A 15,073-nucleotide genomic window follows, 5' to 3' on the forward strand; every position below is an offset into this window, starting at 1 on the left:
TTCGTAGAATCAACAGGTTATAGAAGATTATTTTTGAAATTCGTGCGCAAATCAATAGATTACAATTGGTATTCTTAATTTCGCTGCATCAGGAAGACTCTGATTTTCTCGCATTCAGGTAAGCTCTCATCCCGGAGTGGAGTTTCTTGACTGTCCCCCACATCTCATGGCGGACTCCCAGCTTCGCCACATCTTTGGGGAATTCAACTCCAGTGAGATGACAGGCTGAATTCACCAGACCAATTTAGAGGTTTCAAATGAACCACACCAAACAAATAAATTTTATTATAAATTTTAAGCGTAAGCACAAGAACAGAAAATTTTGTTTCTCAAGAAAACAAAAATTTATACCAATCCACATCATTTAAACAAGGAAACTTAACAAAATCTCAAGAATTGTTCACCCAATTCGATTTGTTTGGGCTGAACACCGGACAGCCCAAGATGGGTGGAGTTGAAATCATTAAAAGAAATTCCACCATTTCCGCCCACACAAGCAGATCTTGTTTGCATGGCAATTTTATTTGCAGATGTTTCATTCACTCATACAAAACATGGCATTATACAATAAAATGGGCTTTTTGACAGCAGAACCTACCAGGCTTGACTCGAAAAATAGAGATCCACACGCCTCGGCTTATCACGTTTCTGTATAGCTGGATATGGCACACCCTGCACGACAATCATTCATGAATATAGGCTAATTTTCTTAGAAGTGGAAACAGCGTGTAAAAAATGTTTATACTCATTTCCACTTTTAGCTTAAAAGACAAACGTGCTAAAAAATGTCCTGTATGGCTAAATTTAAGTGTGTGCTCAGAGTGTTTACATCAGTAAGAGACCGAAAAGACTGAGGCAAGGGAGTGGAATACTCTTTTGCGGATTGGTTGGCATGAAAGGCTTTGCATCTACCTTTAACTTCTGCTTTGTATTAGTCTCCACCAACTAATTGGTTAGGAGAGCTATTATTTGGAGATATCGTTGGGGCCATGTATCCCGCCTTTACATTTCTTAATTTTCTTTTAATTTTCTGGGTTTAGGCCCCCTTTACCTATCGAAAAAAAGAATCAAATGCTTAAATTTTTAAATCCATAAAATTATGTTCTCAAAAATTAAATTGGTAAATAAATTGATCTATTTGAACATATTACATAAATATTATTGGCTAATGGTCTCTCAAATAAGAGAATTGTTATTTGTGGATAATTGTCACCGTGACAATGGGTACTTCATGTTGAAAGGTATAGTATCAAAAGCAACAAAAAAAACGAATGAATTCAAAGCTAATATTTTTGGGGAGAAGACTGAGAGATAGGTTGGGGGACGTCTGCCCCCTTCAATCCTGCTTTCGGTTCATTCTTTGCCTAACAATAAAAATGACAAAGATTTTCCAAAATTCACGCTATAGTAAACTTTACATTACATGACAATTTGGCATGGATATTTTACAATACGAGATTTGTCGTTCCCTCCGATTAGAACATTCAGACCAAGCAATAAGACAACTATAAGAAACACCCATCTCCTTCCGACCATGCGCATATGGAGAAAAACCTGAAGAATGTGTTTTTATATGTTTAAAATGTCAAATGTAGCGGCATGCATTGAATCAACTCAATTATTGAACTCTCTCTCCTCTTCTATAAATACCGATAATCACTTCCCAAGAGTAGCCAAACCACATCCATTATTTCCATTCAATTAATATAAGAAAGAGAGCGAAAACAGAAAGCAAATTTGAGTTTTGAATCATGGCAAGCTCCTGTCCTCCTGGCGGCGGCCCCCCTGACAGCAAGCCCCCTGGCAGCTGCCCTCCTGGCAGCGGCCCTCCTGGCAGCGGTCCTTCTGGTGAGTTTTAAAGGCCTAATTCAAATTAGCACCTCACCATGCAATGTGAGTGTGTTCTAAGTGATTCGGCATATTTTCCCTCTTAAATACGGTTTTGGATTCCAGTCTTATAAAGAGAAAATCCATGATTGATAAAGTTTTACTCTTAGTGAGCTGGCATTACTCGAACCTAAAAATAAATAAGATCTATTGAACTTCCGAATACCAATTAGTGGCTCATCGTGGGTGAATGTATAGGATGAGGAATTCACTCCATGACACTTGTTCTCGAGTGGAAGACGCTCTCTATTGGAAACTAATTGAGTTCTCAGTAATGAGATTTTGATGACCCTTTATTTCTTTTTTTATTTTATTTGGGTAATATTATTTATATATATTTTTTGTCTTATTTCTAATAAACTTGTCTCCGTAAACCAAGTATTTGGGCCTGCTTATAAGAAAATAGGAAATCAAGAAATAGGTATTTACCCACCTACAATGAAGAGCACCTTTTTAAGAGAAAGTGAGTTCCCTAAATTCCCAAATTCAAAGTAATTTAGAGAACTATTACTGAAAAAAGAAAGTAACCTGGAGAAGTACTTTTGATAATTGTCAAACTCTCTTCCAACTAAACAGTTTCCAATCAATTTTCTTCTATTTTTAGTTGTTAGATGATAAGCATAAGTTGATATTAATACATATTTAAGGGTCGTATCAATAATATTTATGAGTATTACATGTATCGAAATTTTCTTATTGTATGAATTATATTGTTTGAAATATTTCTTATTATATCATAAAGTAAAGGAAATATTTAGGATAACGGAACGAAATTGCCAAATATAAATAAGAAAGGAAAAAGGCTTCTCAAATATAAATAATCTCTCTCTTTCATTATCTTCAATTCTTGGACCAGCTTCTCGGCCATAGTTAGTGAAACGTACATAAGACTTAACTATATCAAACAACTGATTATGTCACCTGATAGGTTTGTAAATTATCTTATCTCTAAGGTTGTAATGATAAGTTGTAGTAATTTGTTGTCTAATAAAAATCTTCCTCCTAAATTGCTCTTTTATCTGATATTACAATAATAATAATGATCTATTATTGCAATTTTAACAGGGAAAACCTCATGGCCAGAGCTAGTAGGAAAGAAGGGGGAGGTTGCAGTGGCAAGAATAAAGAGTGAGAACCCACACATGAGGGATGTGTTCACAATCAAGGAGGGCACCCCTGTCACCCTAGAAATCCGCTTCGACCGCGTCCGGGTCTGGGTGAATGACTCCGACATTGTCACCCAGGTCCCCACGGCTGGCTAATAAATGTTGTTATTATCAAGTAAAATAACACGAACAAGCTCCTCATTAGAGGAGCCCCCTCTTGTATGAGATGAAATAAAAGTTACTTTACTTTCGCTTCGTCTTAATCTGGTTATTTAACGTTTTGTTTACATTTGTTCTAAGTATATTTTAACTATACTAGTTGAATACTCATGCATTGCCCGGGAACAATACAAATAACCTCTTAGTTATTTTAGTAGAGAAAAATATTCTAAATATATACACAAATTAAAAACTCATTAAAAAAAATTGAGACATCCATGAAAAGAATAGAATTGATATTGGAGAACGGGTTGCTCCTCGGATTGTTGCCGATGAAATTTGTCGACTCCACAACAATAGCACATTGGTTGGATTGATGCTCACCACCACAATTCTCACAAGTCGTTGCGGGAACTTGAGTCAAATGAATACTCATTGCATCTATCTTCTTGTGGAGAGCAGCGATTTGAGCATGCAGAGTATTTGCCGTATCTAGCTCATAGACACCCGCCTCTCTTCTCGGATTTGTCCGTTCGGATGGCCTATTCATTGTCATTTGCTCCAAGAGCTCATAGGCCTCATCATCCGACTTATTCATCAAATTTCCCCCGGCTGCCGCATCCAAAGTAACTCTTGTCAGTCCAAGAAGCCCGTTGGAGAACGATTGCAGCAACATCCACTTCTCGAGACCGTGATGTGGGCACCGTCTCCATAATTCCTTGAACCTTTCCCATTCCTCTCCCAAAGATTCGAACTCTTGTTGCCCAAACGTCATGATGTCATTTCTCATCTTTGTTGCCTTCGAGGGTGGAAAGTACATCGCTAAGAACTTTTGCTCCAAGTGATCCCATGTCGCGATTGATCCCGGCGTAATGATTGAAGCCACGCCTTGGCTTTGTCCTTCAAGGAGAAAGGAAAGAGCCTCAGTCTCACCGCATCTAATGTCACTCCATTTATTCATCCAAAAAAAAATGTCACTCCATTTTGTCGGAATGTGTCACATATCTCCAAGAAGTTGCTCAAGTGAGCATTCAAATCTTCACTCGACAACCCGCTGAACACTGTGGAGCTTTGTATCATTTGGATGAGTCCTGGCTTGATCTCGAAATTGTTGGCCTGAATTGCCGGCTTTGAATGCTCGACCGATTACCCAAGGCATGAGGTATCGCATAATAACCCAAAGTTCTCACTTGTAGGGGTTGTGCTTGCGCCGCTTCCAAATTTTGCTCGTTAAAAAAAAAAATTCCATCGTGTTCTGCCATATGGAAGCTTGACTGCATGCGGCTGGCTTCACTTCGAAGTCGATAAAAAGTCCTCTCTATCTCGGGATCGAAAATGCTTATATCAATGTTAGCAATAACATTAGAACAATTCCCGGCAACGGCTCCAAAATCTTGTCTCTCGCAAGTATACGGGTCGTGCAAAACTAGTAATATTTGTTAGACTTTTCAAGTAGTTAGTCGAAATAGAGAGGAAAAAAAATCATTTCTCATGTTCTTTTGAAATGAAAATCACAATAAATATTCATTTTAAGTACATTAGCAATTCAATATTTATAGCACATACAATAATTTTAAAATACCCAAAAATAAAAATGAGCAGTAAATTAATTAATATAAAAATCCTAGCAAAAAGCATGAATAAAATCACGATAATCAAAATCAAAAAGAGTGAACACTATTAAAAATTGATAGAATTGTAACGTTATTATTTAAGTGATAACAAAATGGAAAGAAAAGTTAGAGAAACACCTAGTATTTTATATATAGTATAGATTAGTTATGGACTATAGATTATGGATATAGATTATAACTTATTGATAGATTGAAGATATAAAAAGTTTGAGATTGATTCTCGGCCTTTCAGCACTTTTGATATTTTTCGTTTTAAACTTTTTTTTTTTTGGATTGAATCTTGTCCTCAGCGTTCCTTATTTTGTGCCCTTTTGGTCAATCCATCAGTTGTCCATCAAAAATGCTGACGTAGCATATTTACTTAAATAAAAAAAAATGTTCCACAAAATTTGAAGAAATAACATTAAAAAAAGAAGGTATGAAGATCGAAATGCTATTAGCTAGCTCGTAATTTTACGGAATCATTCCCACTAGTTAGTCTCGCAATACATATATGTGGTTTTATATTATTTTGTGGTTCCCAGCGAATTAATAAATTTGACTGTGTTTAATTTGGAAATTTATATAACAGGGGTCCGGTGCCTCATTTCATAATATTATTGAAAACAATGAATAAAGAGGTTTGGTGCAAGTGACATTAAACTCGATCTAAAATATTAACGGGTCCTAAATTCGATTCTCATCTATAGACCTCCCTTTTACCCTCCCTATCTATTTCCATCTAGATTAATGGACAAGCAGGTGATCACCATGCAGGCTGGTATTTGATATTTTAAAATAACCAGACCATTTCATATGTGAAACTTAGAAACCGCACTTTTCATGGGTGAAACAGAAAAACACATATTTTTCATGGTTTTTCTTCAAATATGTATTCTTCCGTTTGGAAATGGAGTGAAGTTTAACTTAACTTAACTTCACTTTACTTTACTTTTCTCTCAATTCAAAACACAATCATTACTTTTTTATTTTTTTCTTCAATTTAATAATAAAGTATCTCACATATTTTTTTATCTATTATTATAATTAATTTTTTAATAATAAATTTTTCTAACTATTTATTACTTTTCCCTCAATTCAAAAATATAATTATTATTATTTATCTCCTTGTTTAATTTAATAATAAATTTTTTCAATTATTTTTGTCTTTATTCAGTGAAATTAAATAAAGTCATAATCATACTCCATTACTAAATTCATTATAAATGTAGTGGCGGAAGGGGATGATAGTTAGGTAGAGTTTGACTCTGCTCCATTGCATGGGCTCTGTGTTTCTAATGAGAGGCCGGTACAGTATACATGCCAAGTTCTCATGTAAAGTGACTGAAGTGTGAAAAAAAGAACGTAATGCCAGTAATATATGTCTTTGTTAATAAATTTATAGAGATTTCAGATTCTATTTTCATGAGTCGATTATATATCCCTCTTTTTATACTAGTATAATTAAAATTTACCTACACCTCTTGCAATTTAGTAAAACGCCGCACACACTCTTTTCTTTAAAAATATAAGACTAACCCCTCTAGTTTTGGTCAAATGACCGCTTATATGTATGTGGCGACACATAAGCTACCATTTCACCAAAACGATATTGTGATGTGATATTTCTAAAGCAGAAAGTGTACCTGAAATTTGCCATTATTATTTTTTAAAAATTTCTTATTTTCTTATACTAGACTGTAAACTTCCTTTTTTAACTGAAAAAATAATACTATAATGTGAAAAGCTTATTAATTTGGTTATTTTTATTGGCTTGTTAAATATTTTTGACAAAGATATAATATTAAAACCAGGGTAGAAAACGGATGAAAGTTTGATCATTTGCATCGAACCTATTAGACATCCCCGCCAACAACCGTTCACAAGAAAGAATTTCTGCTCCCTAATGAATCTCTGTAGAATTGTCCTATTGAATTCAAGAGCACACGTTTTCCTTACACATGATGTTCGATGCTTTAAAGGCAGGGATGGACCGAGCCCCCCACCGCCAACCCAAACCTTTTTTTTTTTTTGTTTTTGCTAATAGCAAAATGTAATTGCTAAAAACTATGACAACTGAAATAACTAGGTTGCACATCAACCGATACAGCTTCTTAACTATAAGGCTTCTAAAATTATATATGGTTAAGAAACAGTTTTAGTAGTTAAAGATGATCTTTTAGCAATTAAAATTGATTAGTTATTTGTTAGTAAACTATTTTATTGTAGGACAGTTAATTTCTTTTTTTTTTAATTCTGCTAGATTTTGGTGTTCTTTTTTCATATTTGTTATGAATTTCATGAATGTTATAAATTGTGATTAGTAATGTAATTATTGAACGATTTTTCTTTTTCGTTAGAAATTCTTGGGAAGTGCATCCTCTATCTCGTATTCCTATGACAGTGTCCTCATAGAAAATCAAAGACTATATTTTCTCTCAATATGTACGAAATCATAAATGCTATGCCTCCTTTCTCTTTCTTTATTATCCACAAAGGAATAGATTAAAGATTTATTCAGGAAAATTCTGAAAATATATTCATAGAAGTAAAAATTCATTAAAAAAGAACTGAAAAAAATCCCTAAACAAATCAAATCTGAAATTTTTTTAAAAAATAAAAGTAAATTAATATAAAAATTCAGATAAAAGTAAAGAATATTAAAAATTCATAATTCATAAATTTTTTAAGCATTTAGATACAAGATATTACAGAATATGCATCAAAGTTTAGAAAAAGGGTGAGACCGAATGAGACAAGCCAAGAAGACATCAGTTCAGGAAGATTCGGAGCCAACGAATTTGTTCTAAATTTTATTTTGTAATAAAAAAATCATAAGTTTTCTAAAATGTCTCAAAAATGACCTCCGTTATAACTTCCGTCAATTTTTGCTGCTGATGGTGGGTCCCTTTAACAGTCCACGTAGGTCACACATAGGCTAGTGGGTCCCTTTAACAGTCCACGTAGGTCACACGTAGGCAAAAATTGACGAAGTTATAACGGAGGTCATTTTTGAGACATTTTAGAAAATTTATGGTTTTTATTGTTACAAGACAAAATTTAGGACAAAACTGAGACATTTTACAAAACTTGGGTTTTTTTTTGTAATTTGCCCAATTTTTAAATACGGAGGCTTTTTTTCCCTAAATGTTCATTTATTATATCTTATAAATTTTTTACCTTTAAAGTATTTCTCTTATTTTTTAAAAATTTTGGTTTAGTTTGATTCAAATTTTCTCACATCTCCAGAGAAGTTAAAACATTTCCAGAATTTTTTAATATTCTAATTTTCGCATTTTTACCATTATGATTACTGCCTTTTATTTTATTATTCTATTGCATTTTGGTTTTTTTACGACTTCTCTTTCAAATTTCATAGTTTAAATTTGCTAAAATTGTTATTTATTTATTTTTTCATGTAATTTTTATGAATTTTTCTTCTTTTAAGACTTTCATGAATTTTCCGTAACCCCTTTTATTTAAATTTTTTATTTGATTTTTTATTTTTGAATTGCTTTTATTTTTCTCTTAATTCTTTACTATTTCATTTATTTTTAAAAAAATCTCCAGATGTTAATTTGTTTCTTTTAAGTTTTATATTTAAATTTTTTTCGGAATAAAACTTTAGTTTTTTTACTTGCGGTGTCATCTCTTGATTAAAGTGGCAGCAGACGGGGTCAGAGATAGGAGACGGACGATGTGCGTCCAAATTCTTGAAGTATGCATTCTTGGAAGTTGGAAGCATGAAAATCTTCTATTTTATAAACTTCAACAACATTTTGCTTCCATACACAAGTATTAAAAGATGCACAGAGTCGAGATACTTTGCGTCACTGAAGTCCCAATAATCGTCATCTTCGAGCCGAGGAGGCTTGATGTTGCAGAAGCCATCCGGCAAATTCATCGCCCTTCTGATGATTTCTCTCTGGGATAACTTGTCATCTTCCCTGACCAGACAGTGCTTTTTAAATCTGCTCTCTGCTGGAAGGGCGAGGCACCTTGAGTCAAGTGCGGTGTGCACCTGCTTCTCCATCAACTTGGGCACGTCTCATCAGCTTAATTATCTGCTGCCCATGGAGGCGCAAGGATGCAGGCGAACAGATCGCATAGCACCTGCTTCACTCTCATGGCACAGTAGCTCTACTCATCCAACCCATTCAGTCATTTTCCGGCCTTTTATTTCTTTCCGTAATCCTCCCTCATACTAAAACATAAATGAATCGCCTCTATTAGGAGGTAAGCGCTCAAATGAGGAGCACAAAAGGTCATAAATCGACCACACTATATCAATCTCTATGAGATTATCTCATTCAATAATACCCGATTCTCTGTCCTGCGTAGCAAAAATAATAATACAATCACAAAGATAAAGATTTGGAACATGCGCATATGCGTTCAGTATCTATAGCCTCTCATCTCCGAGCAATTCTTTGCCCGGCTCCAAGTAACAGAGCCTTCCCTACTGCACCCGAATGAATCCCGAGCACAAGAGCCATGGTCCCGCCCACAACCATCCACTTCCAATCAATCCCTTTATCTCCCTGTCTTCTTTGAATCTCTGTCTCATGATCTTTTTCCTCTTCATCGTTCGTCTGCTCCAAAGGATCTGAGCTTTCACAGAAGGGCATCTTCGTTGTGATTCTCGCCATTAGAGCACTCCTAGATAGGGAAGACTCTGATTTTCTCGCATTCTGGTAAGCTCTCATCCCGGAGTGGAGTTTCTTGACTGTCCCCCACATCCCATGGCGGACTCCCAGCTTCGCCACATCTTTGGGGATCCCCATGTCCTCATAATGTACAAGTGTAACCTCACATGCAGATATTTGTCCCTCTCCTTTACGAGACTCCACTGCAAGTATTTTGGAAAATGGAACAAATAAGTGTAAGGTGTGAAAAGGCTGTTTTAGAGGTTTCAAATGAACCAGACCAAGCAAATAAATTTTATTATAAATTTTAAGCGTAAGCACATGAACAGAAAATTTTGTTTCTCAAGAAAACAAAAATTTCTACCAATCCACATCATTTAAACAAGGAAACTTAACAAAATCTCAAGAATTGTTCACCCAATTCAATTTGTTTGGGCTGAACACCGGACAGCCCTAGATGGGTGGAGTTGAAATCATTAAAAGAAATTCCACCATTTCCACCCACACAAGCAGATCTTGTTTACATGGCAATTTTATTTGCAGATGTTTCATTCACTCATACAAAACATGGCATTATACAGTAAAATAGGCTTTTTGACAGCAGAACCTACCAGGCTTGATGACCCAGCTCGAAAAATAGAGATCCACACGCCTCGGCTTATCACGCTTCTGTATAGCTGGATATGGCACACCCTGCACGACAATAATTCATGAATATAGGCTAATTTTCTTAGAAGTGGAAACAGTCTGTAAAAAATGCTTATACTAATTTCTTTTTTTAGCTTAAAAGAGAAAAGTGCTAAAAAATGTCCTGTATGGGTAAATTTAGGTATGTGCTTGGACTGTTTACATCAGTAGGAGACAGAAAGGACTGAGGCAAAATGTGAACACAAAAACCAGCTTCGATTTAATTCGTCCATGGAACATGGCACATTCATATTAGAATTATATGCATTATGTTCTGAATATAGTCGCTCAGAAAAAATAACATACGTTGAGATGCTTTTTCAAGGTCCAAATAGAAAAGCCAAAACCATATCTTTGAGGTCAATCATGGAGTCCAGCTTTAATCTCTCATACTAATACTAATGTTAATGTATTTGTCAGGCCATGCAATCAAGAGGAACTAAAGGATTACAAATGTTTTGGCATGATATCTGTAAAGATTATCAAGGAAGCAGAGAATGACACTAAAGAAACAGTAGGTGCTCGCCTTAGTAACACAATAATACTTTTTCCCGGACTCCCATATTCTTCGGCCAATAATGTATTCACGATCACTGCAGAAAAAGGGGAACTGCAATGCAAAAGGTGTAACATTATTGATCAAATCATATATTCCTAAAATATGGCAAAAAGTAATTAATATAGTTCCATATATATTTGCCATTTTAGGCAGCACGAACCTTTTTTATCCAGTGAACAATCGTTGTCCCTGTATGAGGGCATTCCTCAAGCGTTTTAAAGTATGCAAGCATGGGATCCCATTTTGGACGGAATTCATCATCCCAAAAGAAATCTCTGACCACTGCCGGACTGGCATCCTCAAATACAGTTCTGCTGCGATAAATTATGGGACCAGACTGATACGACAAAGGAACAATCAGATACCAAGATAAGGTTTGGTCAACTCCAGTGAGATGACAGGCTGAATTCACCAGACCAATTTATCGAAAGTACAGGTAACAGAAAATGTAATAGAAGTGCATCCGTGTTTTACCAGGTTTCACACCCTTTCATTTTTCTCAAGCTTGGCATCAGGCACACACCAAAATTTATGAAAGTTTGGCCCACAACCAAGACAAAAGGAGCAAAATGCACAACCAAGTTTTCTGAAGCAGTGACAGGAATTCCCCATTACTGTCTTATAGGAGGAATGATCTAAAACGGTTCCGTAAAAGTTCTGACTTTATTTAATATTTTTCCTTGTTCTCTATCTTGCCAGTAATCCTTGTAAAGCCACCCAACCCCATGAACACCCAAACAAAACCATGGAATAGCAGAAGCCTTGGCCTCCTCACTAAGCCATGTTGGGGGAAACCCAACGTTGAATGATGCATAGGAAGTCAACCCTGAATACTTTGCAAGATCTTTTACCAGAACAGACAAGTAATTACAGACTCAAAGCTTGTTCAGAATTCATCCAACCTGTAAAGGTACTTCATCAACTTTGCAGAATTATCATTAGACACAATAGACCCAGTTCAGTGGTAGATTGGGTATTATCAAGAGAACATTGAATTACTCATGACAGCTGCAGTGCAACCTCAACCAATTTTTAAGATAAACTTGGGCAGAATGCTCATCTAATAGAACAGTCAGTTAGTGGAGCAAATCCAAGAGCGAGCACAGATCTAAGCAGATAAGAAATTACTACTAAGCAGCCTGTGAAGTCATTCTAATCCAACAGGTGCTTCCAAATGTAAGACTAAGTATGAGATCTGATTGGGCAGGCATTGGGAGAGAAGTAAACATGATTATGACTTACAAGCAACAGAGGAAACTAACAGTTTCCCACCAAGATGGATCAGCTACATGTAATTTTTTTATACCAATGGCTCTTATATAGGTGAAAAAGAGAATACAACTTCTAAAAGGAGAGAGAGGAACAGATAGATAGATTACAGCACACCACAGACATGTCACGTAATTTAATTTTTCCAATTTAACTATTCCGTTTCTAAGGCAATGTGATCAAAGTTAATTTAGGAAGCAAAAGAAAGGATTCTCAACAGCTCTGAAAGATAATAAGCAGATATAAAAAATTACATGAAGGTTACCTTAGGTTCATGGCGCCAAGCTTGGTATGCCATGTTAGGGGTGGTTCGCTCCATCATGCTCTGCCATTCCATCTCCCCAGCTTTCCCATCATAAAGTTGCAATAGGTGCTCCAAATCATTTTCAGTCACAACCTCCGATTCTCTCCCAACATTTGGAGTGTCAAGCCTGCAAGTTATTATAATGCAACAAAATCATTAAAGAAGCAAGAAACCACTCTCAGTAAACACCCTAAACCAACACGGAGATAGATACTGTAACATCAATAAAGATGTCATACAGTGACTGAATCTCCTGCATGAACAAATTTCTGTAAAGTAGACAAGAATATATCTCAAGAGGTAAAATAGTTCTGCAGCAATTGCTTGTATATCAATGTTGTAGCTTCCCAACTATCCCAAGATGCGTGAAAGAGATACATGCAACACCCCTAAAGCAGTGAGATCAACTCCTTTTCTCTATTCAATCATCGTGCAACACCCCTAAGCAGTGAGATCAACTGTTCCTTTCCTCTATTCAATTATCACTATCTCTTGATACTCAATTACTTGATTAATTCATCATATCACAGTCCCACAGCAGAATAAACTATACAATAAAATTTCCATGTATCACACTTCCCGCATTCAAGAACATATTCAACCAGGTCTTCTGCCTGTCTTAGAACAGTTCTCTACCCCATCAAGATATATACTTCCCCAAGTTTCCACCATCAACTATTTATACTTCCCCGAGGTTCAATCATCACATATTTCACCACCAACAGAGATATTTGTTCCCATGGTCCACTTGTGACTTGACTGGTTCGTCTATCAACGGAACCATGTACCAGTACTCTGAGTGGATCCAAACCCATATGCACCAGCAACAATCTAGTGGATAAAGCAAGACGAACTCCTGAAACTCGCAGGTAACTTGACTTTCTACAACCAATGGATGTCCGCTTGCAGGAGACCTGCTTATTTCAGCTCAAACTGCATCTTAACCCTAAGGGATTCCACGATACAAATAGGGACAATCGACCCATAATTTAGGGCATTGGGGATCCTCATTTACCATGAATGCCTTCGAGAAAAACACAAATTTCGAGTTTTAAAGCCAAACTGACCACTGCAATGATTATGCCACAGCTCAAACAAACCTAGTAAGAAAATCACCAACTTGCAGCACAGTATACAGTACATTGTACTCCGCCGAGCAATGTCGAACAGCTAACCGATAGCCAGAAAATGACACTCCCAACGAGAGTAGAAGCTCAGAAAATGAAAACGAAATCGTCATAAACCACTAACCTCGCAGGCTCGCCGCTTCTCTCCGCGGACTCAGCATTCTTGGGCGAGGTGGAAGCGGCGGACTTGCCTTTATTCCTGATGTTGAACCAGATGGCCCGGCAGGCAGAGAAAGCAGAGAGGGCCGTGAAGGCGAGCCAAAGCCGTCGAGCCCCGAAGCCGGGGGGGGCAGCGGCGGTGAGGAGGAAGCGGAACTTGCTGCGGAGGCCGAGGTAGAGGAGGCCGGTCCAGCGGGGGCGCCAGGACCAGCCAATGAGGAGGCCGATCATGACGGCGAGCCAAATCGGGACTGCGCAAAGCAATATGTCGACAAATGTCTCCGTCAGGGACGGCTTCCGGAGAAAATCGGCCAGATCGAAGAAGGCCTCCTCCATGGTTGTCGTCGGTTCCCGTTCTCTGGCGGCGCGTCCGTACTACGTCGCAGCTACATCTATCGGATTCCGATAGAGAGACAGAGAGAGAGAGGAGACGACGGAGACGACTTCTTAGAGAGAGAGAGAGAGAGAGAGAGAGAGAGAGGAAGAGAGGGAGGGAGAGGTGGGGGGCTTGGTTAGATTTTGACTGTGCTGGAGATGACGTGGAAGTCTCGGAGACCGTTGATGTTGGTTAGTGAGCGGGCGGGATCCTTCCCACCACCTCTCTCCCTATGGCGCGTGGATGTAGTCGCCAAAAGCTAAAAGGGATTTAATTTCTGTTTTTTTTTTCACCTTTGGGATAATGAAAGAATTTAGTTGTTTGCGCGAAAGAAAATTTCACCGGGTTTTGCTTTATTATAGTTTTCCCACTGAATTATTATCTCGTGCATTGCACGGATATGTTTCAAATTTCACTGAGTAATTTTTTTATTATAATTGAGTTAAAATATTTTACTGTTATAATCTTATTAAATTAAATTAATAGCTATCACCAAATGAGAGAAAAATTATACGATTCTCTAACTTTCAAATTGATACTTTACATTTTTTTGGACCCGTAAAACTATTTGATGAGTTAAAACACATATAATATGAAGATATTACAAAAAAAAAAAATCAGATCTTGAGTCGGTGAAAATTCATTGTTTGGTACTTGGACGTTAATTTTTAATTCCCATGTACTTGATCGTAATTTTATAATATTTTCAATATCTATACTATAACCCCAATTTTACTTATTAATTTTTGTCACTCTTTGTGTTTTTCATTTATATTTAGTTCTAATTGTAATTTAGGATATTCTTTTTAACATGTTGAATATAAAATTGCATAAGTTTCACGAATTGGTTATAACTTATTTCTTTTTCCACGGTATTTTTATTATCATTTTTCATATTTAGATTTCCTTTTATATTTTCTTTTGTTGTAGTTCTATTTTATGTAATTTATTAAAATTTTAAGTATGATTTGATTCTATTTTTTTTCTCGTTTGATATATATGTGGATATATAAAATAGACTCTCAAATAATTTTTTCTTTGGAAAATTAAGATATATTTTTCATTTTTTAAGTGCATTATTTTTGCCACATTTAATGCAAGTCAAGTAAGTTCTTCTATAATTTTTAATACCGAAGAAAAATTAAGTTGTCTTCTATTTGTTCTTGTTATACATATATATA

General features: G+C 36.2%; 2 protein-coding genes and 1 non-coding gene across 4 annotated transcripts; 2 read left to right on the top strand and 1 right to left on the bottom strand.

Moving 5' to 3' along the window:
- Positions 1–1,537: 1,537 nt before the first annotated feature.
- On the top strand, positions 1,538–3,256 carry LOC116206593 (protease inhibitor HPI-like). Of its 2 annotated transcripts, none has more exons than XM_031539361.1 (2): positions 1,538–1,848; positions 2,953–3,256. In XM_031539361.1, exons 1-2 carry the CDS (start codon positions 1,752–1,754, stop codon positions 3,147–3,149), a joined length of 294 nt encoding a protein of 97 aa, XP_031395221.1. In that variant the 5' UTR covers positions 1,538–1,751; the 3' UTR covers positions 3,150–3,256. The 2 variants fall into 2 exon arrangements, with proteins under 2 accessions (XP_031395221.1, XP_031395222.1); XM_031539362.1 differs by having other exon boundaries at positions 1,657–1,833.
- Positions 3,257–3,838: 582 nt separating this feature from the next.
- Positions 3,839–3,945, top strand: LOC116209732. Its single transcript, XR_004157323.1, has one exon. It is a non-coding gene; the product is annotated as a small nucleolar RNA R71 (small nucleolar RNA).
- Positions 3,946–9,014: 5,069 nt separating this feature from the next.
- LOC116208181 lies at positions 9,015–13,997 on the bottom strand. The gene is made up of 6 exons (XM_031541468.1): positions 13,482–13,997; positions 12,192–12,357; positions 10,818–10,994; positions 10,625–10,708; positions 10,023–10,104; positions 9,015–9,614 (listed from the first exon to the last, which is right to left on the bottom strand). The coding sequence occupies exons 1-6, from the start codon at positions 13,850–13,852 to the stop codon at positions 9,178–9,180; spliced, it is 1,317 nt and encodes a 438-aa protein (XP_031397328.1). The 5' UTR covers positions 13,853–13,997; the 3' UTR covers positions 9,015–9,177.
- Positions 13,998–15,073: the final 1,076 nt, after the last annotated feature.

Source organism: Punica granatum, chromosome 5, assembly GCF_007655135.1.
Source record: "Punica granatum isolate Tunisia-2019 chromosome 5, ASM765513v2, whole genome shotgun sequence".
Classification (NCBI taxonomy): Eukaryota; Viridiplantae; Streptophyta; class Magnoliopsida; order Myrtales; family Lythraceae; genus Punica; species Punica granatum.

What these genes read in the sequence shown, in the direction of transcription:
- LOC116206593 (XM_031539361.1), top strand. Translation starts at nt 1,752, where the DNA reads ATGGCAAGCTCCTGTCCTCCTGGCGGCGGCCCCCCTGACAGCAAGCCC. An exon ending in TCCTGGCAGCGGTCCTTCTG is followed by an intron (nt 1,849 to 2,952) that starts GTGAGTTTTAAA and finishes CAATTTTAACAG; the next exon opens with GGAAAACCTCATGGCCAGAG.
- LOC116208181 (XM_031541468.1), bottom strand. Translation starts at nt 13,852, where the DNA reads ATGGAGGAGGCCTTCTTCGATCTGGCCGATTTTCTCCGGAAGCCGTCC. An exon ending in TTGTTCACTGGATAAAAAAG is followed by an intron (nt 10,709 to 10,817) that starts GTTCGTGCTGCC and finishes TTTGCATTGCAG; the next exon opens with TTCCCCTTTTTCTGCAGTGA. An exon ending in AGTATTATTGTGTTACTAAG is followed by an intron (nt 10,105 to 10,624) that starts GCGAGCACCTAC and finishes ATTGTCGTGCAG; the next exon opens with GGTGTGCCATATCCAGCTAT.